Genomic DNA, 27,300 nt, shown 5'->3' with positions numbered 1-27,300 from the left:
CACTTAAATAGTTAATATGCCAGAGGGATATATTTTTAACTCCTTTACTCCATATCCTTGCCAAAATTTTGTTGTTAGTGTGCATAATTTTAACCATCTTAGTAGTTACAGAGAGATTTCTCGCTGTGGTTTTAATTTATGTTTCCCTGATAACTAATGATGTTGATCACGCTTTAAAAATATGTTTATTGGCCATCTGCTTAGCTTCCTTTAGGAAGTGTCTGTTTAAATCTTTTCTTAAAAAAAAAAACAACAGCTTTCTTGAGATATTCATATGCCATATAATTCATCCATTTAAAGCACATAATTCAATGGTTTTAGGATAGTCACAGACTTGTGCAGCCATCATCTCAATCAACTTTGGAAGATTTTTATCACCTCAAGAAAGAAAAGAAAGTTGGTACAATTCAGCCATCACTCCCCAATCTCTCTGTCTCCATCAGCCCTAGACAAGCACTCATCCAGTTTCTGTCACTATAGACTTGCCTATTCTGACCATTTCAAAAAATAAAATCATGTAACATGCGATCCTTTGTGACTGGCTTCGTTCCCATAGCATAGTGTTTCTGAGGTTCATCCACACTGTAACATGTTCCGGTATTTCATTTCTTTTCATTGCTGAGTAATATTCCGTTGTATAAATCTATCATACATTATTCATCCATTCATCAGTTGATGGGAATTTGGGTTTCCCTTTTTAGCTACATGAATAAAGCTGCAGTGAATGTTCGTATATAAAAAAAAAAAAAAAAAGTCCCTCCTAAGCCTATTTTCTTGAGTATTCTTATCATGAAAGGATGCTGGATATTATCAAAAGCTTTTTCTGCGTCAATTGAGAGAATCATATGGTCTTTGTTTTTGATCCTATTTATGTGGTGAATTATATTTATGGATTTACATATGTTGCTAACCTTGCATCTCTGGGATAAAACTCACTTGATCATGGTGTGTAATTTTTTAATGTGTCATTGAATTCTGCTTGTTTTTTTTTGTTTTTTTAGAGACAAAGTCTCAATTTGTCGCCCTTGGTAGAGTGCTGTAACGTCACAGCTCACAGCAACCTCCAGCTCTTGGGCTTTGGCGGTTCTCTTGCCTCAGCCTCCCGAGTAGCTGGGACTACAGGCACCTGCCACAACACCCAGCTATTTTTTGTTGCAGTTTGGCTGGGGCTGGGTTCAAACCCGCCACCCTTGGTGTATGGGGACTGCGCCCTACTCAATGAGCCACAGGTGCTGTCCTGCTTGCTAATATCTTGTTGAATATTTTTGCATTGATATTCATTAATGATATTGATATATAGTTTTCTTTTTTTGTTGCATCCTTTCCTGGTTTGACGATCAGGGTGATATTTTCTTCATAGAATGTGTTGGGGAAGATCCTTTCCTTTTCTATATTTTGGAATACATTATGCAATATAGAAACTAGTTCCCCTTTGAAGGTTTGGTAGAATTCTGGTGTAAAACCATCTGCTCCAGGGCTTTTCTTTTTGGGAAGATTTTGTATCATTGATGCTATTTCAGTACTGATACAAGTCTATTCAAAATTTCTAATTTTTATGGTTGAGTTTAGTAGGGTAGCGTGCTTCCAAGTATTGGTCCATTTCCTCTACATTTTCACATTTCTTGGAATAGAGTTTATGTAGTAATCATTGAGGATCTTTTATATTTTTGTGATATCTGTTTTTTATTTCCCCTTTATCATTTCTGATTGAAGTTACTAAATACCTTTTCTGTTTCTGGTTAGTTTGGCCAAGGATATATCAATTTTATTAATCTTTTCAAAGAATCAACTTTATGTTTCACTGATCTTCCAAAAAAATTATTTTCTTTTCAATTTAATTTAATTCTGCTCTAATTTTGGTTATTTCTTTTCTCCTGCTGGGTTTGGAGTTAGATTGTTCTTTCTTTCCCAGTTGCTTAAGCTGGCCCATTAGGTTGCTGACTTGTTCTCTTTCTGTTTTCCTGATGACAGCTTCTAATGCTATAAATTTCCCTGTAAGGATTGCCTTTGCAATATCCAACTGGTTTTGAATGTTTATGGCTTCATTATTGTTTTGTTCAAGGAATTTAATGATCTCTTTCTTTATCTCATCTTTGACTCAGCTATCATTCAGTGTAAGGTTATTTAGTTTCCATGACTTTATTTGAGTATGAAGATTTCTGTTGCTATTGAATTCAACTTTTATTCCATGATGGTCCAAGAAGATATAAGGAATAATTTCTATTCTTTTGAATTTGCGGAGGTTAGACTTGTGTCCTAAAATATGATCAGTTTTGGAGGAAGATCCATGGGCAAATGAGAAGAATGTGTGTTCAGTTTTATTAATATGAAATGTTCTGTATATGTCTGTTGAGTGCATTTGTTCTAGGGTCATGTTTAAGTCCATTATTTTTTTGTTTAGTTTCCATTTAGAGGATCTGTTGAGTACTGCCAGAGGGGTGTTAAAATCTTCAAGTATTAGAGTGCAGGAAGATATCATATTTAGTTCAGATCAGTTAAGGTTTGTTTTATAAATCAAGGAGAGTTCAGGGAGGGTACATAAATGTTAATAATTGAATTCTCTTCATGTTGTGTGCTTCCCTTGACAAGTGTGTAGTGTCCAACCTTTTCTTTCCTTATTTTGTTGTTCTAAATCCAATTGTATCTGCAAATAAGATTGCAATCCCAGCTTTTTTCTGATTTCCACTTACCTAGATGACTGTTTTCCATCCCTTTACCCTGACTCTTGTTTTATCCTTTGTGATAAGGTAAGTTTCTTAACGCAACAGATATCTGGCCTGAGTTTTTGTATGTCAGCTAGCCTATGCCTCTTTAGAGGAGAAGTCAAGCCATTCACATTAATTGAGAGAATTGATAGGTATGGTAGAGTTTTGGTCATCTTGTTTTTCACAGGTCCAGAGCTTATTTTTATCCCTTTCAGGATTGTGGAAGCTAGGCTTCATTTTTTAATTTCTGGGTGAGTTTATTTTGGTGGTGGACCATCATGCTGGGCATTATGAAGAATGGGTCTGAGTACTTCCTGTAGAGCTGGTCTAGTTATGACAAATTTATTTAACATATGGATGTCAGTAAAGTATTTGATTTCTCCAACACACGTGAAACTAAGTTTAGCTGGATACAGTATCCTAAGCTGAAAATTGTTTTGTTTAAGAAGGTTGAAGGTTGATGGCCATCCTCTTTTGGCTTAAAAAGTTTTGGTTGAAAGATCTGCAGTATCCTGATATTTTTCCCTTTGTAGCTAATACTTTTCTTACACCTGGCTGCTTGCAAGATTTTCTTCTTCATATTAAGTTTGGCAAAGTTAATTGTAATGTGTCTAGCAGATGCTGTGTTTGGATTGAGTCATGTTGGAGTTCTGAAACTATCTACTATCTGAATTGATGCATCTCTCACAATACTTGGAAAATTCTCCACAATAATGTCTTGGAGTAGAGCATCTGTGCCTTTAGATCCATCCTCTTCTTCTTTGGGAATCCCTGTAATTTGATGTTTGATCTTTTGGAATGATCCCATAAGTTTTTCAGGGACTATTATGTTCTTGTTCTTCTTTTTTCTGCCTCTTTGAATGCTTGAGATAGTTCAAAAGGCTTGTCTTCAATTTCTGAGATTCTTCTCACTGTTCAACTGTATTATGGAGGGTCTTTATTGTGTTTTGAAGCACCTCAACTGCCCTTTACAATTACTTAGACTCTGCTGTATCTTTCCTCATTATGTCCATATCCTTGGTAACTTTGTCTTTGAATTCATTAATTTCTTGAGACAACTTTTGAGCTTTTTTTTGGATTTTTATTTTCCATCTTTTCCTCCATTCCAATCATCTTATTTGCCATCCATTTTCTGAATTCTATTTCTCACATTTCAGCAATTTTTCTATGGATGTTATTTTCTGTTGTATCTCCTTTGTAATCCCTTGGGGGAGTTGATCTGCTCTGATTTTTCATGTTGATAGAGTTCTTCTGCTGACTCCTCCCCATGGGTATTTTCAGATTTTAAAAAATATGATAGGCTCAGCACCTGTAGCTCAGTAGCTAGGGCACCAGGAACATACACTGGAGCTGGCAAGTTCGAATCCAGCCTGGTCCTGCCGAACACAATGACAACTACAACCAAAAATAGCCAGGCATTGTGGCAGGCTCCTGTAGTCCCAGCTACTTGGGAGGATGAGGCAAGAGAATCACTTAAGTCCAAGAGTTTGAGGTTGCTGTGAGGTGTGATGCCATGGCACTCTACGCAAGGTGACAGCTTGAGACTCTGTCTCAAAAAAGTATGTTAATTTTACTTTTTTAGTTGAATTGATAGGTTGTCACTGAATAGTTGTTGAGAGATAATTTAATTGGGGACCCTTAGGAAACACTGTACTAACCTATTTAGCAATTAAATCTGGCACATTAAGACCCCTTCTTCAATGAGCTTGGGCTTGTGATTGTGGCTTTCTCCTTACAGCTTTGCAAAGGTCCCTTTCATGACTGACTACAGACAGAAATTCTGAGGGCTGGCTTGGTGAGATAGTGCAGCCTGGCTGTCTTGATGTCAGCCAGCTCTCTACTCAATCCTAAGGAGTCACAGCATTAGTTGGAATCTCTGCTGGGCAAAAATATGAACACCTGTGGCCTTGCCCTCATTGGGAATAACCAGAGGAGGGGAATCTGAACACAGACCCACTGAATCCACCCCTTATTCTTGCAAGGACACCACCACTTAAACAAAGACAGACAAGTGATGAATCAACAGCCCCAGACAGTGTCTCCAGAGAACAAGAATCAGCAGATGGCTCTGGCCTAGAGTTCCAGTCAAACTTGCTCAGGCAGTGTGAACATTGCCCACCCAAACAAGTTCAGAGGGTCAGCTGCTGGACAGCATTGGCCCAGAACTCCAGTCAAACTCTCTTAGGCAGTGCAAGCACTGTCTGCCCAAAGGAGTTTAGAGGGTCACCAGGCTGACAGTTCTGGCCCAGAGTTCCAGTCAAACTTGCTCAGGTAGTGTGAGCACCACCCACCCAAACAAGTTCAGAGGGTCATCAGGTGGACAGCACTGACCCAGAGTTTCAGTCAAACTTGCTTAGGCAGCATGAGTACCGCCCAAACAAATGTACAGGGTTGCCCAGCAAGCCAAAAACAGAACTTTGTGGGCAGATCTGTCAGAGAATTCCCAAAGGGATGGGGAAGGGTCTTTTCAAGTAGGAAAGAGAATCAGGAAACTTTGTGCATCTCCCACCAAGATTAGGACTGTGGAGCCACTGTTTCCGCACTGCAGCTCAGCGGTCCACAGAATTCTTGGGCCTCTCTGAAAACTGGCCAAACACTCTGGCCTTCGCAGGGGACAGTCTTCAGGCAACTAGGCTGATGGGAAAGGGTGAGCTGTGTGCTCGGGATTGTAGAGAAAATTTCTGGTGACTTTTGTGCCAGACAGGATGGGGCCTAGGCTCAGTTGTGGGAACTCACTGGTGAAGGAGGACTGGGATTTAGCAGCTCTTTCCCATGAAGTAAGGTGAGAGGTCCTTTGTTCCCTGCTCACTGCCTGAAAGTCCTCTGTGGACCTCTGATTTGGAGGAGGGGATCTCCCAACTTCTTGGCACTGGGGTCAGTACCTGATCTTTATTGTCTTTCTTCCTCTTTCTTGGTCCTGTTACTTGTCTCAGCAGGGATGGTATGCATCTCACTTTCTTCTGTCTGTGCACAGCTCTCCACCTTTGGCTTCTCGGAGTCCACTTCAGTCCAGTATTTCTCTCTCTGGACAAGAGCCTTGGGCAAAAGCTGCTTCAGATTGGCCATTTTGACTCCTCCCCTCAACCTCCATTATTTTTGAGAGTTTCCTTAGGCTTCAACTTCTCCACACTCTGGTACAAATGAAGTCAATTTGGGGGGGAAAGAGATTCAGAGTTCTGTGTTTTATAGCCTATTTTTACCCCTGGATAAAATCTCTGAGCCATGGCTCTGAAACTGTAGGTGGGAACAATAGAGTGATTCTCCCTGAATGACACCTCCATATGAGACACTGAGTGCTTGTTGTGGGAGGGTAGTGGCTTCAGGTCTTCTCAGTTTTCCTCTCTCCACATAGCACCTCCACCTTATAAGCTGTATGTGCAAGGGTGATTAAAGTCCCAGTATTCTCAGCGATATTGCATCCAAGATAGAAACTCCATAACACAGAGGGTTGGGTGGAAGGAAACCCCTATGTCTTGGCTATACTTGTCCAGAACTTAGCCTCAAGCAATAGGCAGCCAGGGACAAGATTAGAAATTCTCACATCCTACTCCTTCCAGGAAGCTATCCGTATGAGTAGGAGCTGGGAGTTGGAGGGAGTAGGAGCACTGTAGCAGTCTAGAGTAGTTTCCATCTTGCCAAGCTGAAATGATGGAGAGGAATAGATCTTGGTCTAAATACTATGGACTCTTTATGTCCTGGGTTTTAGTAAATTTTCTTGAAGAAATGCTTTCTCATTTGCTGTATGCCCTTAGCACCATTTCCAGATGCTTTGGGAGATTGATTTTTTCTCTTTTATTGCTATATAATAATTTACATATTTATGAGGTACATGTGTAGAATGTGTAATGATCAAGTTGTGAATTAAAATAAAATCTTAAGCTGCCTAACTGACTGAATGGATCCCCTCTTGGACATGGGGACTCCAGAAATACCCTAAAGCTGAGTTGTTGGCTATGAGAATGGAGATCAGATATGCCTAGTCATGCCCACCTCCTGGCTTGGAGATATCCTTCAAAAATCATTAATGGGCCTAAGTCTATACAATGCAAGGTTTAAACCACACTTGTAGGCAATCAATTTATTCACCAGATTACTTGAGTTTTAATAAATGTCAGATGGCTGTCTCTGATTAACAGACACCTTTATCTTAAGTTAAAGCATTCCAAGACTTTAGACAAAACTTTATTTCTTTAACCAATTACAAATCGAAGAATCTTAAAACACACTTATCTATCACTTCTTGGCCTTTTGGCTAAGATCAAAGTGTAAACCCAGCTATAACCTATAAACCCCCTCCCCACCTTTGAAATGTCCTGCCTTTGGGGGCCAAATCAATGTTTTACCTCCATGTATTGATTTAGGATCTTATGTGTGGTAAGCTATCACAGGAACATTTTCTTGGGACCTCTTGAGGCCATGTGTTCTGAGCTGCTCACACATATTCAGATCAGAGTAAACCTCTTTAAATTATTTTACAGGCCACTTCCTCCCGAGTTTAGCTTTGGGTCTGCCGGGATCCATGCGAGTTCAACATGCGTATCAAGAAGTGTTATTTCTGTTTGGGGCCAATCTACCCTGGCCACGGCATGATGTTCGTCCGCAATGATTGCAAGGTGTTCAGATTTTGTAAATCCAAATGTCACAAAAACTTTGAAAAGAAGCACAATCCTCGCAAGGTCAGGTGGACTAAAGCATTCCAGAAAGCAGCTGGTAAAGAGCTTACAGTGGATAATTCATTTGAATTTCAGAAACGTAGAAACGAACCTGTCAAATACCAGAGAGAGCTATGGAATAAAACTATTGATGCAATGAAGAGAGTTGAAGAGATCAAACAGAAACACCAAGTTAAATATATAATGAATAGACTGAAGAAAAATAAAGAGCTACAGAAAGTCCAGGACATCAAGGAAGTCAAGCAAAACATCCATCTTATCTGAGCACCTCTTGCAGGCAAAGGAAAGAATTGGAAGAGAAAATGGTACAGCAATTACAAGAGGATGAGGATATGGAAGATGTTGCCTAAAAATCTTACTGTCTGTGACCATTTCTATGTGTACATTTCAAAATGTTTTTTGGAGACTATAGCTTAAAAGTTATTGATTTTATTTTTTATATAAAGTCACTCAAATGAAAGCAGATTAAAAATATATCCCCTAGAATAGAGACAAGATGGCAGACTGAAGCCAGCTTTCAACAAAGGCTCCCGTCCAGAAGGAGAGTTAAGGGACAGGAATTTAGTAAGTATCCTGGTGGACTTGAGCCTCACCAAGAGAGAAGGCTGAAGAACGCACATCAACACCGCTGAGGCAAGTTGTGATCACAAGGACGCAAACAAAAGGTACAAAATCCACCACCAAGCGGACGGGAGTCCCCCTCCCCCATGAGACCGGCTCTAGAGCCCCACAATTGAACAAGCGGGCAGAAATTAAAGGCCCTCCCAATACACTCCACGGGAGAGACCTTCTAAAAACTGGACCTACCTCCCTTACTGGGGGGCTGTGGCGTTCTCCTGCCGGACATAGGGCTGAATAAAACTTTGGGAATCCTTTGCCGGCAACCCTGAATCCCCGGGGCTCCCCTCCCGCCAACTGAGGTCTGGAGGCCTGTCCCCCAGGACTTCGGATCATTGGGTGATTTCTCAAGGGGAGTGGACAGTCCCCGAGTTGTGACTGGTCAGTACTGACTCTGAGGCGCGCAGAGTGAGGAGAGGGCACCGGGCTGAGGGGGAGTCACGCCTCGCGGCACTTCCCTGCGGTGCAGTGCAGCAACCCTCCCCGGGCATATGGGGCCCAAGACTGAATCAGACTCTGGCCTCCCCGCTGAGAGCTGAGAACCCCTACTCTCACTCGGGGTCTGAGGGCCTATCCCCCAGGAGTTCGGCTCCTTGGGTGATTTCTCGAGGGGAGTGCACAGTGCCTGAGCTGCGTCAGGTCAGCACTGACTCTGGGATACGTGAGCGAGGAGAGGGCACTCTGCTGAGGGGAAATCAAGCCTTGGCGGCACTTCCCTACGGTGCAGTGCAGGAGCCCTCCCCGGACCATAGTATTGCGTGAAACTGAATGAAACTCTAGCTTCCCCCCGCCCCACTCCCAATCGGGGTCTGGGGGCCCATCCCCCAAGAGTTCTGATTCTTGGGGGATCTCTTAAGGGGTGTGGACCCAGCACAAACTGCGGCCGCTCAGTGCTGACTCTGGGGCGCGGGACAGAGGAGAAAAGGGTCGCCTGAGTGCCCACACCAGAGCAGCAGTTCCCTGGAGGTAGATCAACAGCCGTTTTTTCTTTAACGGCAGAATGCTCACTTCTGGATATTCTGAGGCCACACCCCCTGTCTCCCTGGGCAACCAGAGGAGGCCACCTGTGACACGGCTCACAAACCCGGAAGCCTCCAGGGCGGGGCCGACCCAGAGAGGTGTTCAGACGCAATTCTCCAGCAGCAAAGACGTTTGAACTCAAAACAGCCCGTCTCCTGTAGGCGACGACAGGAACAGAGACAGAACCTCACAAAGTTGTCTGTTCTGTTCTGTTCTGTTAGCAGCATGCATCAGGGATGGGGCTAAGCCTGAGTGAACACCTCCTTCCCATCACCTGCATCAAACACTCAAAGATGTCAGGCCCCATCTCCTCCTGCTAGGTAGCGGCAGTCTGCGGGGGCCTGGCAGACTTCCTTGCGATTCAGGCAGGTGCAAACCCCTGGAGTGTCTGTTCACTGCAGGCAACTGGGTTAGCTATATGCAGAGATACCAGTGACTGGGTCTGACAGAGGGGCAAAGTGGGGAAGGAGACGTCAACCTTCCTAGACTGCTCTGTTTGCTGGGTGGCTCCTCCTGACTCCACGCTGCACTGGGGTGAGCTGTGCCAGAGGAGTCACCAGGCCCCTGTGATCCAGTTCCCAGAGACCTCTTGAACCCTTCCACCCGAGACAAGTGCCGATTGAGACAGTTGATTCGGACCTTTTGAACTGGGCTAATAGACTGAGGACTTTTCAGGCGGTGCCCTGGGTGTGCGATTGTAGGAAGGTTTGATTCTCCTTTTCCAACTGGGGCCAGAGGTGGGCAGGCGGGGTGACTTAATTGCTGATTTTTCCACACAGCTGAGACTTCAAGCCAGAGTAGAAGTTGCAATAGGATCGAACAGAAACCAGTTGAAAACAAGACAGAACCACTTTGCTCCACCACACCAGACAGGGCCCCAGTTTCTCAGGCCACAACACTGTACGGGCCCTCGATAAGACCCCAGGGGAAAAACCAAAGGGAGTAAACCATGGGGCGGAATCAGCGGAAAAACTCTGGTAACATGAATAACCAGAATAGATCAACCCCCCCAAGAAAAGATACGGCAGATGTGATTGAAGATCCCATTCATAAACAACTGGCTGAGATGTCAGAAGTCGAATTCAGAATTTGGTTTGCAGACAAGATCAATAAAATGGAATTAGGAATTCGAGGAGAAATTCAAAAATTGTCTCAAGAATTTAGTGAATTTAAAGACAAAACCACCAAAGACTTAGACACACTGAAACAAGAACTTACAGCCCTCAAAGATATGAAAAATACAGTAGAATCCCTCAGTAACAGAATGGAGCAAGCAGAAGAAAGGATTTCTGACATTGAAGATAAAGTCTTCGAACGCTCCCAATCTCTCAAAGAGGAAGAGAAATGGAGAGCAAAAACGGATCACTCACTCAGAGAGCTCTCAGATAATTCGAAAAAAAAAAACAACATAAGGGTTATAGGAATTTCGGAGAATGATGAAGTGGCTGCCAAGGACACAGAGGCCCTCCTACATGAAATTATGAAAGAAAATTTTCCAGACATGCCTAGAGAATCTGAAATTCAGAAAGCAGACAGCTTCAGAACCCCAGCACGATTCAACCCCAATAAGCCATCTCCCAGACATATCATAATTAGCTTCACTAAAGTTAACATGAAAGAGAAGATTCTCAAAGCAGCCCGGCGAAAGAAAACTATAACGTACAAAGGTAAGAATATTAGAATAACTGCAAATCTCTCTGCTGAAACTTTTCAAGCAAGAAGAGGCTGGTCATCAACTTTTAATCTCCTAAAGCAAAAAAAATTCTCCACCCAGGATCTTGTATCCAGCTAAACTGAGTTTCATCTATGATGGAGAAATTAAATACTTCAATGACATTCATATGTTGAAAAAATTTGCCATAAGTAAACCAGCTCTTCAGTATGTTCTCAGACCTATCCTCCAGAATGACCAACCCAATCCTACACCACAAAAGTAAACTCACTCAGAAACTTCGGATCAAACTCCAACTTCCACACTGGCGACAGGATTAAAAATGTCCACTGGACCTTTGTAAAACTCGATACCCAAAATTCCACCAGACTTATCAATACTCTCCATCAATGTGAATGGCTTAAACTGTCCTCTAAAGAGGCATAGGTTAGCTGACTGGATACAATAACTCAAGCCAGATATTTGTTGCATACAAGAGTCACATCTCAACTTAAAAGACAAATACAGACTCAGGGTGAAAGGATGGTCACCCATATTTCAGGCAAATGGTAATCAGAAAAAAGCAGGTGTTGCAATTTTATTTGCAGATACAGTAGGCTTTAAACCATCAAAAGTAAGGAAGGACAAGAATGGTCACTTCATATTTGTTAAGGGTAATACTCAATATGATGAGATCTCAATTATTAATATCTATGCACCCAACCAGAATGCACCTCAATTTATAAGAGAAACTCTAACAGACATGAGTAACTTGATTTCCTCCAGCTCCATAATCGTTGGAGATTTCAACACTCCCTTGGCAGTGTTGGATCGATCCTCCAGAAAGAAGCTGAGCAAAGAAATCTTAGATTTAAACCTAACCATCCAATATTTAGATTTAGCAGACATCTACAGAACATTTCATCCCAACAAAACTGAATACACATACTTCTCATCAGCCCACGGAACTTACTCCAAAATTGATCACATTTTAGGTCACAAGTCTAACCTCAGTAAATTTAAAGGAATAGAAATTATTCCATGCATCTTCTCGGACCATCATGGAATAAAACTTGAATTGAGTAACAACAGGAATCTGCATACCCATACAAAAACATGGAAGTTAAATAACCTTATGCTGAATGATAGCTGGGTCAGAGACGAGATTAAGAAAGAAATCACCAATTTTTTGGAACAAAATGACAATGAAGACACAAGCTATCAGAACCTCTGTGACACCGCAAAGGCAGTTCTAAGAGGGAAATTTATAGCACTGCAAGCCTTCCTCAAGAGAACGGAAAGAGAGGAAGTTAACAACTTAATGGGACATCTCACGCAACTGGAAAAGGAAGAACATTCCAACCCCAAACCCAGTAGAAGAAAAGAAATAACCAAAATTAGAGCAGAATTAAATGAAATTGAAAACAAAAGAATAATACAACAGATCAATAAATCAAAAAGCTGCTTTTTTGAAAAGGTCAATAAAATAGATAAACCTCTGGCCAACCTAATCAGGAAAAAAAGAGTAAAATCTCTAATATCATCAATCAGAAACAACAAAGACGAAATAACAAAAGACTAATCAGAAATCCTAAAAATCCTTAATGAATATTACAAGAAACTTTATTCTCAGAAATATGAAAATCTGAAGGAAATTGACCGATACTTGGAAGAACACCACCTTCCAAGACTTAGCCAGGATCAAGTGGAAATGTTGAACAGACCCATATGAAGTTCAGAAATAGCATCAACTATACAAAACCTCCCTAAAAAGAAAAGCCCAGGACCAGATGGTTTTACATCAGAATTCTACCAAACCTTTAAAGAGGAATTAGTACCTATATTACTCGACTTCTTCCAAAAGGCAGAATAAGACGGAAGACTACCCAACACGTTCTATGAAGCAACATCACCCTGATCCCCAAACCAGGAAAAGACCCAACAAGAAAAGAAAATGATAGACCAGTATCACTAATGAATATAGATGCAAAAATATTCAACAAGATTCTAACAAACTGAATCCAACAACACATCAAACAAATTATACATCATGACCAATTTGGTTTTATCCCAGGGTCTCAAGGCTGGTTCAATATACATAAGTCTATAAATGTAATTCAGCACATAAACAAATTAAAAAACAAAGACCATATGATTCTCTCAATAGATGCAGAAAAAGCTTTTGATAATATCCAGCATTCCTTCATGATCAGAACACTCAAGAAAATTAGTCTAGAAAGGACTTTTCTGAAACTGATAGAGGCCAAATACAGCAAATCCACAGCCAATATCATATTGAATGGAGTTAAATTGGAATCATTTCCACTCAGATCAGGAACCACACAAGGCTGCCCTTTGTCTCCATTGCTTTTCAACATTTTAATGGAAGTTTTAGCAACTGCAATTAGGGTATAAAAGGCGATAAAGGGTATCCATATAGGGTCAGAAGAGATCAAACTTTTGCTCTTCGCAGATGATATGATTGTGTATCTGGAAAACACTAGGGACTCTACTACAAAACTCCTAGAAGTGATCAAGGATAACAGCAGCATCTCAGGTTACAAAATCAACATCCATAAATCGGTAGCCTTTATATACACCAATAACAGTCAAGTTGAAAAAGCAGTCAAGGACTCTATCCCATTCACAGTAGTGCCAAAGAAGATGAAATATTTGGGAATTTACCTAACAAAAGACGTGAAAGATCTCCATAAAGAGAACTATGAAACTCTAAGAAAAGAACTAGCTGAAAATGTTAACAAATGGAAAAACATACCTTGCTCATGGCTGGGAAGAATCATCTTTATCAAAATGTCCATACTACCCAAAGCAATATATAATTTCAACGCACTCCCTATTAAAGCTCCACTGTCATATTTTAAAGATCTTGAAAAAACATTACTTCGTTTTATATGGAATCAGAAAAAACCTCGAATAGCCAAGACATTACTCAGAAATAAAAACAAAACAGGAGGGAGGAGGCGGAGCAAGATGGCAGCCGAGTAACAGCTTCCTTGCATCTGGGCACCGTGAGTCTGGGGAGATAGGACTCCAGGCATCTCTGGCTGGTGGGATCTGCCTATCACCACCCTTGAGAGGATACAGGGAGTCAGTGAGAGACTTCTGGACCTCAAGAGGAGGACTAAAACTGTGGAAAACCGGCAAGTGGTCGCGTGTGTTCAATTCGTCTAAACCTGCCCGCAACTTCCACAGGCACAAGAACTTAAAAAGCAAGAGGAAGTGAAAGGAAAATTAGGGCAAGGAAACAGATAAAAGAAATCACTCATGAGGAAGAATCAGCAGAAAACTCCAGGCAACATGAAGAACCAGTCCAGAACAACCCCGCCACGGGACCATGAGGTAGCTACTGCAGAGGATTCCACCTATAATGAAATGTTAGGAATGACAGAAAGGGAATTGAGAATACACATGTTGAAAACAATGAAAGAAATGATGGAAACAATGAAGGAAACTGCTAATAAAGTGGAAAATAACCAAAAGGAAATTCAAAAACAGAATCAAATAAGAGATGAACGATACGAAGAATATAAAAAGGATATAGCAGAACTGAAGGAACTGAAACAGTCAATTAGGGAACTTAAAGATGCAATGGAAAGTATCAGCAACAGGTTAGACCATGCAGAAGAAAGAATTTCAGTGGTAGAAGACAAAGTTTTTGAGACAACTAAGATAGTAAAAGAGGCAGAAAAGAAGATAGAGAAAGCAGAACGTTCAATGTCAGAATTGTGGGACTTTATGAAGCGTTCCAACATACGAGTTATACGAATTCCAGAAGGGGAAGAAGAATGCCCCAGAGGAATGGAAGCCATACTGGAGAATATTATAAAAGAAAATTTCCCAAATATAACCAAAGATTCTGACACACTGCTTTCAGAGGGCTATCGGACCCCATGTCGCCTCAACTCTAACCAAGCTTCTCCAAGACACATTGTGATGAACCTGTCCAAAGTCAAGACAAAAGAAAAGATTCTGCAAGCTGCCAGGAACAAACACCAGTTGACCAACAGGGGCAAATCCATCAGAGTGACCGCAGACTTCTGTAATGAAACTTTCCAAGCAAGAAGACAATGGTCATCTATCTTTAATCTACTTAAACAGAACAATTTCCAGCCCAGAATTCTGTACCCTGCTAAGCTAAGCTTCAAAATTGATGGAGAAATCAAATCATTTACAGATATACATTGAGGAAATTCGCCACAACAAGACCAGCTCTACAGGAAATACTTCAAACTGTTCTGCACACTGACCACCACAATGGATCAGCAGCAAAGTAAGAACTCAGAAATTAAAGGACAGAACCTAACCTCCACACTGATGCAAAAGATAAAACTAAGCAATGGACTCTCACAAAATAAGATGAATAGAATACTACCACACTTATCAATTATCTCAATAAATGTTAATGGCTTGAATTCCCCACTGAAGAGACATAGATTGGTTGACTGGATTAAAAAACACAAGCCATCCATTTGCTGTCTGCAAGAAACACACCTGGCTTCAAAGGACAAATTAAAGCTCTGAGTCAAGGGTTGAAAGACAATTTTTCAGGCAAATGGAATTAAGAAGAAAAGAGGAGTTGCAATCTTATTTTCTGATACATGTGGATTTAAAGCAACTAAAGTCAAAAAAGACAAAGATGGTCACTTTATATTGGTGAAGGGAAAACTACAACAAGAAGACATTTCAATTCTAAATATTTATGGACCCAATTTAAATGCTCCCAGATTCTTGAAACAGAACTTACTCAGTGTGAGCAATATGATATCTGATAATACCATAATAACAGGGGACCTTAACACTCCTCTTACAGAGCTGGACAGATCCTCTAAACAGAAATACAATAAGGATATAAGAGGTTTAAATGAGACCCTCGAACAACTGTGCTTGATAGACGCATATAGAAGCCTCCATCCCAAAGATAAAGAATATACATTCTTCTCGTCACCCCATGGAACATTCTCCAAAATTGATCATATCCTGGGACACAAAACAAATATCAACAGAATCAAAAGAATTGAAATTTTACCTTGTATCTTCTCAGACCATAAGGCACTAAAGGTGGAACTCAACTCTAACAAAAATGCTCGACTCCACCCACAGGCATGGAAATTAAACAATCTTCTGTTGAATAAAAGACGGGTGCAGGAAGAAATAAAACAGGAAATCATTAACTTCCTTGAGCATAACAACAATGAAGACACAACCTACCAAAACCTGTGAGATACTGCAAAAGCAGTTTTGAGAGGAAAATTCATCGCTTTAGATGCCTACATTCAAAAAACAGAAAGAGAGCACATCAACAATCTCACAAGAGATCTTATGGAATTGGAAAAAGAAGAATATTCTAAGCCTAAACTCAGTAGAAGAAAAGAAATATCCAAAATCAAATCAGAGATCAATGAAATTGAAAACAAAAGAATCATTCAGAAAATTAATGAAACAAGGAGTTGGTTTTTTGAAAAAATAAATAAAATAGATAAACCATTGGCCAGACTAAAGAGGAATAGAAAAGTAAAAATCTAGTAACCTCAATCAGAAATGTTAAAGGGGAAATAACAACTGATCCCACAGAGATACAAGAGAGCATCTCTGAATACTAAAAGAAACTCTATGCCCAGAAATTTGACAATGTGAAAGGAATGGATCAATATTTGGAATCACACCCTCTCCCTAGACTTAGCCAGGAAGAAATAAACCTCTTGAACAGACCAATTTCACGCACTGAGATCAAAGATACAATAAAAAATCCTCCAACGAAAAAATTCCCTGGTCCAGATGGCTTCACTCCAGAATTCTATCAAACCTTCAAGGAAGAGCTTATTCCAGTACTGCAGAAATTATTCCAAAAAATTGAGGAAGAAGGAATCTTCCCCAACACATTCCATGTAGCAAACATCACCCTGATACCAAAACCAGGAAAAGACCCAAACAAAAAGGAGAATTTCAGACCAATTTCACTCATGAATATAGATGCAAAAATTCTCAACAAAATCTTAGCCAAGAGATTACAGCTTATCATCAAAAAAGTCATTCATCATGATCAAGTAGGCTTCATCCCAGGGATGCAAGGCTGGTTTAACATACGCAAGTCTATAAACGTTATCCACCATATTAACAGAGGCAAAAATAAAGATCACATGATCCTCTCAATAGATGCAGAAAAAGCATTTGATAAAATCCAGCATCCTTTTCTAATTAGAACACTGAAGAGTATAGGCATAGGTGGCACATTTCTAAAACTGATTGAAGCTATCTATGACAAACCCACAGCCAATATTTTACTGAATGGAGTAAAACTGAAAGCTTTTCCTCTTAGAACTGGAACCAGACAAGGTTGTCCTCTGTCACCTTTACTATTCAACGTAGTGCTGGAAGTTCTAGCCAATACAATTAGGCAAGACGAGGAAATAAAAGGAATCCAAATGTGAGCAGAGGAGGTCAAACTCTCCCTCTTTGCTGACGACATGATCTTATACTTAGAGAACCCCAAGGACTCAACCGCAAGACTCGTAGATGTCATCAAAAAATTCTGTAATGTTTCAGGATATAAAATCAATGTCCACAAGTCAGTAGCCTTTGTGTACACCAATAACAGTCAAGAAGAGAAGCTAATTAAGGACACAACTCCCTTTACCATAGTTTCAAAGAAAATGAAATACCTAGGAATATACCTAACGAAGGAGGTGAAGGACCTCTATGAAGAAAACTATGAAATCCTCAGAAAGGAAATAGCAGAGGATATTAACAAATGGAAGAACATACCATGCTCATGGATGGGAAGAATCAGCATTGTTAAAATGTCTATACTTCCCAAAGCAATCTACCTATTCAATGCCATTCCTATCAAGATACCAACATCGTACTTTCAAGATTTCGAAAAAATGATTCTGCGTTTTGTATGTAACTGGAAAAAACCCCGTATAGCTAAGGCAGTTCTCCATAACAAAAATAAAGCTGGGGGCATCAGCATACCAGATTTTAGTCTGTACTACAAAGCCATACTACTCAAGACAGCATGGTACTGGCACAAAAACAGAGACATAGACACTTGGAATCGTATTAAAAACCAAGAAATGAAACTAACATTTTACAACCACCTAATCTTTGATAAACCAAACAAGAACATACCTTCGGGGAAAGACTCCCTATTCAATAAATGGTGTTGGGAGAACTGGATGTCTACATGTAAAAGACTGAAACTGGACCCACACCTTTCTCCTCTCACAAAAATTGATTCAAGATGGATAAAGGACTTAAATTTAAGGCATGAAACAATAAAAATCCTCCAAGAAAGCATAGGACAAACACTGGAAGATATTGGCCTGGGGAAAGACTTCATGAAGAAGACTGCCATGGCAATTGCAACAACAACAAAAATAAACAAATGGGACTTCATTAAACTGAAAAGCTTCTGTACAGCTAAGGACACAATAACCAAAGCAAAGGACAATCTACAGAATGGGAAAGGATATTTGCGTATTTTCAATCAGACAAAAGCTTGATAACTAGTATCTATAGAGAACTCAAATTAATGCACATGAAAAAAGCCAACAATCCCATATATCAATGGGCAAGAGACATGAATAGAACTTTCTCTAAAGATGACAGATGAATGGCTAACAAACACATGAAAAAAATGTTCATCATCTCTATATATTAGAGAGATGCAAATGAAAACAACACTGAGATATCATCTAACCCCAGTGAGAATGGCCCACATCAGAAAATCTCAAAACTGCAGATGCTGGCGTGGATGTGGAGAGAAGGGAACACTTTTACACTGCTGGTGGGACTGCAAACTAGTACAACCTTTCTGGAAGGAAGTATGGAGAAACCTCAAAGCACTCAACCTAGACCTCCCATTCGATCCTGCAATCCCATTACTGGGCATCTACCCAGAAGGAAAGAAATCCTTTTATCATAAGGACACTTGTACTAGACTGTTTATTGCAGCTCAATTTACAATCGCCCAAATGTGGAAACAGCCTAAATGCCCACCAACCCAGGAATGGATTAACAAGCTGTGGTATATGTATACCATGGAATACTATTCAGCCATCAAAAAAATGGAGACTTTACATCCTTCGTATTAACCTGGATGGACATGGAAGACATTATTCTTAGTAACGCATCACAAGAATGGAGAAGCATGAATCTATGTAGTCAATTTTGATATGAGGACAATTAATGACAATTATGGTTATGGGGGTGAAAGCAGAAAGAGGGAATGAGGGAGGGGGGTGGGGCCTTGGTGTGTGTCACACTTTATGGGGGCAAGACATGATTGCAAGAGGGACTTTACCTAACAGTTGCAATCAGTGTAACCTGGCTTATTGTACCCTCAATGAATACCCAACAATAAAAAAAAAAAAACAGGAGGAATCACACTACCAGACCTCAGACTTTAGTACAAATCGATAGTGATCAAAACAGCATGGTACTGGCACAAAAACAGAGAAATAGATATCTGGAACAGAATAGAGAACAAAGAGATGAATCCAGCTACTCACCGCTATTTGATCTTTGACAAGCCAATTAAAAACATTCAGTGGGGAAAAGATTCCCTATTTAACAAATGGTGCTGGGTGAACTGGCTGGCAACCTGCAGAAGACGGAAATTGGACTCACACCTTTTACCATTAACTAAGATAGACTCTCACTGGATTAAAAATTTAAACTTAAGACATGAAACTATAAAAATACTAGAGGAGAATGCAGGGAAAACCCTTGAAGAAATTGGTCTGGGTGAGTATTTTATGAGGAGAATCCCCCGGGCAGTTGAAGCAGCTTCAAAAATACACTACTGGGACTTGATCAAACTAAAACGCTTCTGCACAGCCAAGAACACAGTAAGTAAAGCAAACAAACAGCCCTCAGAATGGGAGAAGATATTTGCAGGGTACATCTCTGACAAAGGTTTAATAACCAGAATCCACAGAGAACTCAAACGCATCAGCAAGAAAAAAACAAGGGATCCCATCGCAGGCTGGGCAAGGGATTTGAAGAGAAACTTCTCTGAAGAAGACAGGCGCACGGCCTTCAGACATATCAAAAAATGCTCATCATCTTTAATCATCAGAGAAATGCAAATCAAAACTACTTTGAGATATCATCTAACTCCAGTGAGACTAGCCTATATCACAAAATCTCAAGACCAGAGATGTTGGCGTGGATGCGGAGAAATGGGTATGCTTCTGCACTGCTGGTGGGAGTGCAAATTGATACATTCCTTTTGGAAAGATATATGTAGAACACTCAGAGATCTAAAAATAGATCTGCCATTCAATCCTGTAATTCCTCTGCTGGGCATATACCCAGAAGACCAAAAATCACAACATAACAAAGATATTTGTACCAGAATGTTTATTGCAGGCCAATTCATAATTGCTAAGTCATGGAAAAAGCCCAAGTGCCCATCAATCCACTAATGGATTAATAAATGGTGGTATATGTACACCATGGAATATTATGCAGCCTTAAAGAAAGATGGAGACTTTACCTCTTTCATGTTTACATGGATGGAGCTGGAACATATTCTTCGTAGTAAAGTATCTCAAGAATGGAAGAAAAAGTACCCAATGTACTCAGCCCTACTATGAAACTAATTTGGGGCTCTTACATGAAAGCTATAACCCAGTTACAACCTAACAATAGGGGGAATTGGGAAAGGGAGGGGAGGGAGGGGGGTGGTGGGTAGAGGGAGGGGGATCCGTGGGATCATACCTGTGGTGCATGTTACAGGGGTATTTGCGAAACTTGGTAAATGTAGAATGCAAATATTTTGGCACAGTAACTGAGATAATGCCAGGAAGGCTATGTTAACCATTGTGATGAATATGTGTCAAATGGTCTATGAAGCGAATGTATGATGCCCCATGATCATATCAATGTATACAGTTATGATTTAATAAAAAAAAATAAGCAATTCAGAGTCTGGGAGAATTCATTTTCCTTTTCAGGGTAAGACTGTTATTCTGAGGGAGGGTCTCAAGTCTGAAAAGATAAGGGAGAAACTGATGGCAACCAAACCCTAGAATGCTCAAAAAAAGCAATCTGTTTTGACTGAATTATTCACCCAAAAGAGAGCAAAACAGATTTCTGAATTTACTATGAGGTTCATGTTATTGCTTGGCAAGATGTTAAGGCACATTTTAGAATCTTGCACAGGCATCCAATGCAGGCAAGTGTCTTTATTTTGAGTGTATATCTATATCCAAAATATCAAGAAACAGCACCTCTGAATTTGAATTTTTAAACATTGGTATTATAGAAAAACCAAATAAACATATCTCAAATCCAGAATCGTGACTCTCAGGTCTTAGAGCTAAAGGTACAGGCAGTTCCCAGGTTGTAAACAAGATAAGTTCTGTAGGTTGGTTCTTTTTTATTATTATTGTTAAATCATAGCTCTGTACATTAATGCGATCATGGTGCACCATAAACTTTTTTTTTTTGCTCTCATTTGTTTTTTGTTGTTGTATCCTGCATGGGCAAAATCTCTGTGCCAAAGCTATCATTTTAAGTCACAGTACCCCACAAGTTGTAAAATTGTTAATAACATTGATACAAATGCAAAACAGCATAATCAGTTTTGTAACATGCTGAAGTCAAATAATGAGGTTTCAGTATGGATTGGCCATATCATTCTAAAGTGCATTGGCCATCACGGGGATACGTGTTAGTCAATATTTTATTTCTCTGAGAACAGATAGTTGAATTCTATGAAGAATAGAATCAGCAATGTGAATCACTGACAGAAGATTTCTTTCTATTTTTTTCAGGTTGGAAAATGTGACTTTATTTATTTATTTATTTTTTTATTAAATCATACCTGTGTACATTAATGAGATCATGGGGCACCATACACTGGTTTTATAGACCGTTTGACACATTTTCATTACGCTGGTTAACATACCCTTCCTGGCATTTTCTTAGTTACTGTGTTAAGACATCTACATTCTACATTTACTAAGTTTCCCATATACCCTTGTAAGATGCACCGCAGGTGTAATCCCACAAATCACCCTCCCTCCGCCAACCTTCCATCTCCCTCCCCTCACTTTACACCTTCCCTCTATTCTTGGGTTATAACTGGGTTATAGCTTTCATGTGAAAGCCATAAATTAGTTTCATAGTAGGGCCGAGTACATTGGGTACTTTTTCTTCCATTCGTGAGATACTTTTCTAAGAAGAATATGTTCCAGCTCCATCCATGTAAACATGAAAGAAGTAGTCTCCATCTTTCTTTAAGGCTGCATAATATTCCATGGTGTACATATACCACAATTTATTAATCCATTCGTGGATCAATGGGCACTTGGGCTTCTTCCATGACTTAACAATTATGAATTGGGCTGCAATAAACATTCTGGTACAAATATCTTTGGTATGATGTGATTTTTGGTCTTCTGGGTATATGCCCAGTAGAGGGATTACAGGAATGAATGGCAGATCTATTTTTAGATCTCTAAGTGTTCTCCAAACATTTTTCCAAAAAGAATGTATTAATTTGCATTCCCAACAGCAGTGTTGAAGTGTTCCCTTTTCTCCACATCCATGCCAACATCTCTGGTCTTGGGATTTTGTGATGTAGGCTAATCTTACTGGAGTTAGATGAACTCTCAAAGTAGTTTTGATTTGCATTTCTCTGATGATTAAAGATGATGAGCACTTTTTCATATGTCTGTAGGACGCACGCCTGTCTTCTTCAGAGAAGTCTCTCTTCAAGAACCTTGCCCAGCCTGTGATGGGATAACTTGTTCTTTTCTTGCTTATATGTTTGAGTTCTCTGTGTATTCTGGTTATTAAACCTTTGTCGGAGACATAACCTGCAAATATCTTCTCCCATTCTGAGGGCTGTGTGCTTCCTTTACTTACTGTGTTCTTGGCTGTGCAGAAGCTTTTTAGTTTGATCAGGTCCCAGTAGTGTATTCTTGAAGCTGCTTCAATTGCCCGGGGGGTGCTCGTTATACAATACTCACCAAGACCGATTTCTTCAAAGGTTTTCCCTGCACTCTCTTCTAGTATTTTTGTAGTTTCACGTCTTAAGTTTAAATCTTTAATCTAGTGAGAGTCTATCTTGGTTAATGGTGAAAGGTGTGGGTCCAGATTTAGTCTTCTACAAGTTGCCAGCCAGTTCACCCACCACCATTTGCTAAATAGGGAATCTTTTCCCCCCTGGATGTTTTTAATTGGCTTGTCAAAGATTAAATAATGGTAAGCAGCTGGATTCATCTCTTGGTTCTCTATTCTGTTCCAGATATCTACTTCTCTGTTTTTGTGCCAGTACCATGCTGTTTTGATCACTATCAATTTGTAGTATAGTCTGAGGTCTGGTAGCATAATTCCTCCTGCTTTGTTTTTATTTCTGAGTAATGTCTTGGCTATTCGAGGTTTTTTCGATTCCATATAAAACGAAGTATTGTTTTTTCAAGATCTTTAAAGTATGACAGTGGAGCTTTAATAGGGATTGCATTGAAATTATATATTGCTTTGGGTAGTATGGACATTTTAACAATGTTGATTCTTCCCAGCCATGAGCATGGTATGTTTTTCCATTTGTTAACATTTTCAGCTATTTCTTTTCTTAGAGTTTCATAGTTCTCTTTATAGAGATCTTTCACGTCCTTTGTTAGATTAGTTCCCATATATTTCATCTTCTTTGGCACTAATGCGAATGGGATAGAGTCCTTATCTGTTTTTTCAACTTGACTGTTGTTGGTATATGTAAAGGCTACTGATTTATGAATGTTGATTTTGTAACCTGAGACGCTGCTGTATTCCTTGATCACTTCTAATAATTTTGTAGTAGAGTCCCTAGTATTTTCCAGATATACTATCATATCATCCGCGAAGAGCGAAAGTTTAATCTCTTCTGACCCTACATGGATATTATGGATCACCTTTTCTTCCCTAATTGCAGTGGCTAAAACTTCCATTACAATGTTAAAAAGCAATGGAGACAATGGGCAGCCTTCTCTGTTTCCTGATCTGAGTGGAAATGATTCCAATTTAACTCCATTCAATATGATATTGGCTGTGGGTTTGCTGTGGATGGCCTCTATCAGTTTAAAAATGTCCCTTCTATACCTATTTTCTTAAGTGTTCTGATCATTAAGTGATGCTGGATATTATCAAATGCTTTTTCTGCACCGATTGAGAGAATCATATGGTCTTTGTTTTTTATTTTGTTTATGTGCTGGATTACATTTATAGATTTACGTATATTGAACGATCCTTGAGACCCTGGGATAAAACCAATTTGGTCATGATGTATAATTTGTTTGATGTGTTGCTGGATTCTGTTTGTTAGGATCTTGTTGATTATTTTTACATCTATATTTATTAGTGGTATGGGTCTATAATTTTCTTTTCTTGTTGGTCTTTTCCTGGTTTGGGGATCAGGGTGATGTTTGCTTCATAGAACGTATTGGGTAGTCTTCCTTCTTTTTCTACCTTTTGGAACAGGTTGAGTAATATAGGTACTAATTCCTCTTTAAAGGTTTGGTAGAATTCAGACGTGAAACCATCTGGTCCCAGGCTTTTCTTTTTAGGGAGGTTTTGTATGGTTGATGCTATTTCCGAACTTGATATGGGCCTGTTCAAAATTTCCACTTGATTCTGGCTAAGTCTTGGAAGGTGACGGGCTTCCAAGTATCGGTCCATTTCCTTCAGATTTTCATATTTCTGAGAATAAAGTTTTTTGTAATATTCATTAAGGATTTTTTGGATTTCTGACGAGTCTGTTGTTATTTTGTCTTTGTTGTTTCTGATTGGTGAGATTAGAGATTTTACTCTTTTTTTCGTCATTAGTTTGGCCAAAGGTTTATCTATTTTATTGACCTTTTCGAAAAAGCAGCTTTTTGATTTATTGATCTATTGTATTATTCTTTTGTTTTCAATTTCATTTAATTCTGCTCTAATTTTGGTTATTTCTTTTCTTCTACTGGGTTTCTGGTTGGAATGTTCTTCCTTTTCCAGTTGCTTGAGATACCCCATTAAGTTGTTAACTTCCTCTCTTTCCATTCTCTTTAGAACTCTTTCAGTGCTATAAATTTCCCTCTTAGAACAGCCTTTCCAGTGTCCCCGAGGTTCTGATAGTTTGTGTCTTAATTGTTGTTTTGTTCCAAAAAATTGGCGATTTCTTTCTTAATCTCATCTCTGACCCAGCTATCATTCAGCATAACATAATTTAACTTCCATGTTTTTGTATGAGTATGCAGATTCCTGTTGTTACTGAGCTCAGGTTTTATTCCATGGTGGTCCGAGAAGGTGCATGGAATAATTTCTATTCCTTTAAATTTACATAGGTTCAATGAATCCCCAACAATAAAAAATAAATAAATAAATAAATTTACTGAGGTTAGACTTGTGACCTAAGCTGTGATCGATTTTGGAGTAAGTTCCATGGGCTGATGAGAAGTATGTGTATTCAGTTTTGTTGGGAGGAAATGTTCTGTAGATGTCTGCTAAATCCAAATGTTGGATGGTTAGGTTTAAATCTAAGATTTCTTCGCTTAGCTTCTTGTTGGAAGATCGATCCAGCACTGCCAAAGGAGTGTTGAAATCTCCGACAATTATGGAGCTGGAGGAAATCAAGTTGCCTATGTCTGTTAGAGTTTCTCTTATAAATTGGGGTGCATTCTGGTTGGGTGCATGGATATTAATAATTGAAATCTCATCATATTGGGTATTACCCTTAACAAATATGAAGTGCCCATTCTTATCCTTCCTTACTTTTGTTGGTTTAAAGCCTATTGTATCTGCAAATAAAATTGCAACACCTGCTTTTTTATGATTAGTATTTGCCTGAGATAGGGATGACCATCCTTTTACCCTGGGTCTAGATTTGTCTTTTAAGGTAAGATGTGACTGCTTTATGCAGCAAATATCTGGCCTAAGGTTTTGTATCCAGTCAGCTAACCTGTGCCTCTTTAGAGGACAGTTTAAGCCATTCACATTAATGGAGAATATTGATAAGTCTTGTAATATTTTGGGTATCGGGTTTTTCGAAATTCCAGTGGACATTTTTATTCATTTCGCCAGTGTGGAAGTTGGAGTTTGATCTAAAGTTTCTGAGTGACTTTACTTTTGTGGTAGAGGATCATTATGGACGATGGTCATTATGGACGATAGGTCTGAGAATATCCTGAAGAGCTGGTTTGGTTATGGCAAATTTCTTCAACATATGAATGTCATTAAAGTATTTAATTTCTCCATCATTAATAAAACTCAGTTTAGGTGGATACAGGATCTGGGGTTGAAAGTTATTTTGCTTTAGGATATTAAAAGTCCATGACCACCCTCTTTTGGCTTGAAAAGTGTCAGCAGAGAGATCTGCAGTCATTCTAATATTCTTCCCTTTGTAGGTAATGGCTTTCTTCCGTCTGGCTGCTTTAGAATTTTCTCCTTCATATTAACTTTAGTGAAGTTAATTATGATATGCCTGGGGGATGTCTTACTGGTATTGAATCATGCTGGGGTTCTGAAACTGTCTGCTATCTGAATTTCAGAATCTCTAGGCATGTCTGGAAAATTCTCTTTCTTAATTTCATGGAGAAGGGCCTCTGTGCCCAGCTAGGCCACTTCATCACTTTCGGGCATTCTAATGGGGCAGATATTAGCCTTATTCAAATTATCCCAGAGCTCTCTGATAGAATGATCCATTTTGGTCTCCATTTTTCTTTTTCTTTGAGAGTTTGGGAGCATTCAAAGGCTTTGTCTTCAATGTCAGAAATCCTTTCTTCTGCTTGCACCACTCTGTTACTGAGGGATTCTACTGTATTTTTCATATCTTGAGGCTGGAAATTTGTGCTTCAGTGCATCAAAATCTTTGGTGGTTTTGTCTTTAAATTCATTAAATTTATGAGACCACTTTTGAATGTCTCCTCGAATTTCTAATTCCGACTTTTGAATTTCTCCTCAAATTTCTAATTCCAAATTTTCCTCCATTCTATTAATCTTGTTTGCAATCCAAATTCTGAATTTGATTTCTGACATCTTGGCCCGCTGTTTATGAATGGGATCTTCAGTTACATCTGCCATATCTTTCCTTGGGGGGAGGGGTGTTGATCTATTCTGGTTATTCATGTTACCAGAGTTTTTCCACTGATTCTGCCCCATGATTGTTTTACACTGTTTGATTTTTTTCCCTGGAGCTTTGTCTAGGACCCGTACAGTGCTATGGCCTGAGAAACTGGGGCCCTGTTTGGTGTGGTGGGGCTAAGTGGTTCTGTCTTGTTTTAAGCTGGTTTCTGTTCAACCCTAGTGAAACAGTTACTGTGGTTTGAAGTCTCAGCTGTGGATAAATACCAGCAATTAAGTCACCTCACCCCCCTCAGGCAACAATTGGAAAAGGAAAATCAAACCTTCATACAACCACACACCCAGGGCACCACCTGAATAGTCCTTGGGTGACTGGTTCAGTTCAAAAGGTCCAAATCAATTGTCTCAGTCAGCACCTGTCTCAGGTGGGAGAGTTCAAAAGGTCTCTGGCAACTGGATCACAGGGGTCTGGTGACTACTCTGATATGGCTTGCTCCAGTGTTGAATGGAGTCAGGAGGAGCCACCCAGCAAATAGATCAGTCCCGGAAGGTTGATGCCTCCTTCCCC

General features: G+C 39.7%; 1 protein-coding gene across 1 annotated transcript; it reads left to right on the top strand.

Moving 5' to 3' along the window:
- The first annotated feature begins 7,196 nt into the window (after positions 1-7,196).
- LOC128577689 (probable ribosome biogenesis protein RLP24) lies at positions 7,197-7,843 on the top strand. Its single transcript, XM_053579965.1, has one exon. It carries the CDS (start codon positions 7,238-7,240, stop codon positions 7,640-7,642), a length of 405 nt encoding a protein of 134 aa, XP_053435940.1. The 5' UTR covers positions 7,197-7,237; the 3' UTR covers positions 7,643-7,843.
- The last annotated feature ends 19,457 nt before the right edge of the window (positions 7,844-27,300 follow it).

This window comes from Nycticebus coucang, chromosome X (assembly GCF_027406575.1).
Source record: "Nycticebus coucang isolate mNycCou1 chromosome X, mNycCou1.pri, whole genome shotgun sequence".
In the NCBI taxonomy this organism is placed as follows: domain Eukaryota; kingdom Metazoa; phylum Chordata; class Mammalia; order Primates; family Lorisidae; genus Nycticebus; species Nycticebus coucang.
The sequence above is the reverse complement of the archived record's forward strand: the minus strand, read 5'-3'. Positions and strand labels throughout refer to the sequence as shown.

What these genes read in the sequence shown, in the direction of transcription:
- LOC128577689 (XM_053579965.1), top strand. Translation starts at nt 7,238, where the DNA reads ATGCGTATCAAGAAGTGTTATTTCTGTTTGGGGCCAATCTACCCTGGC.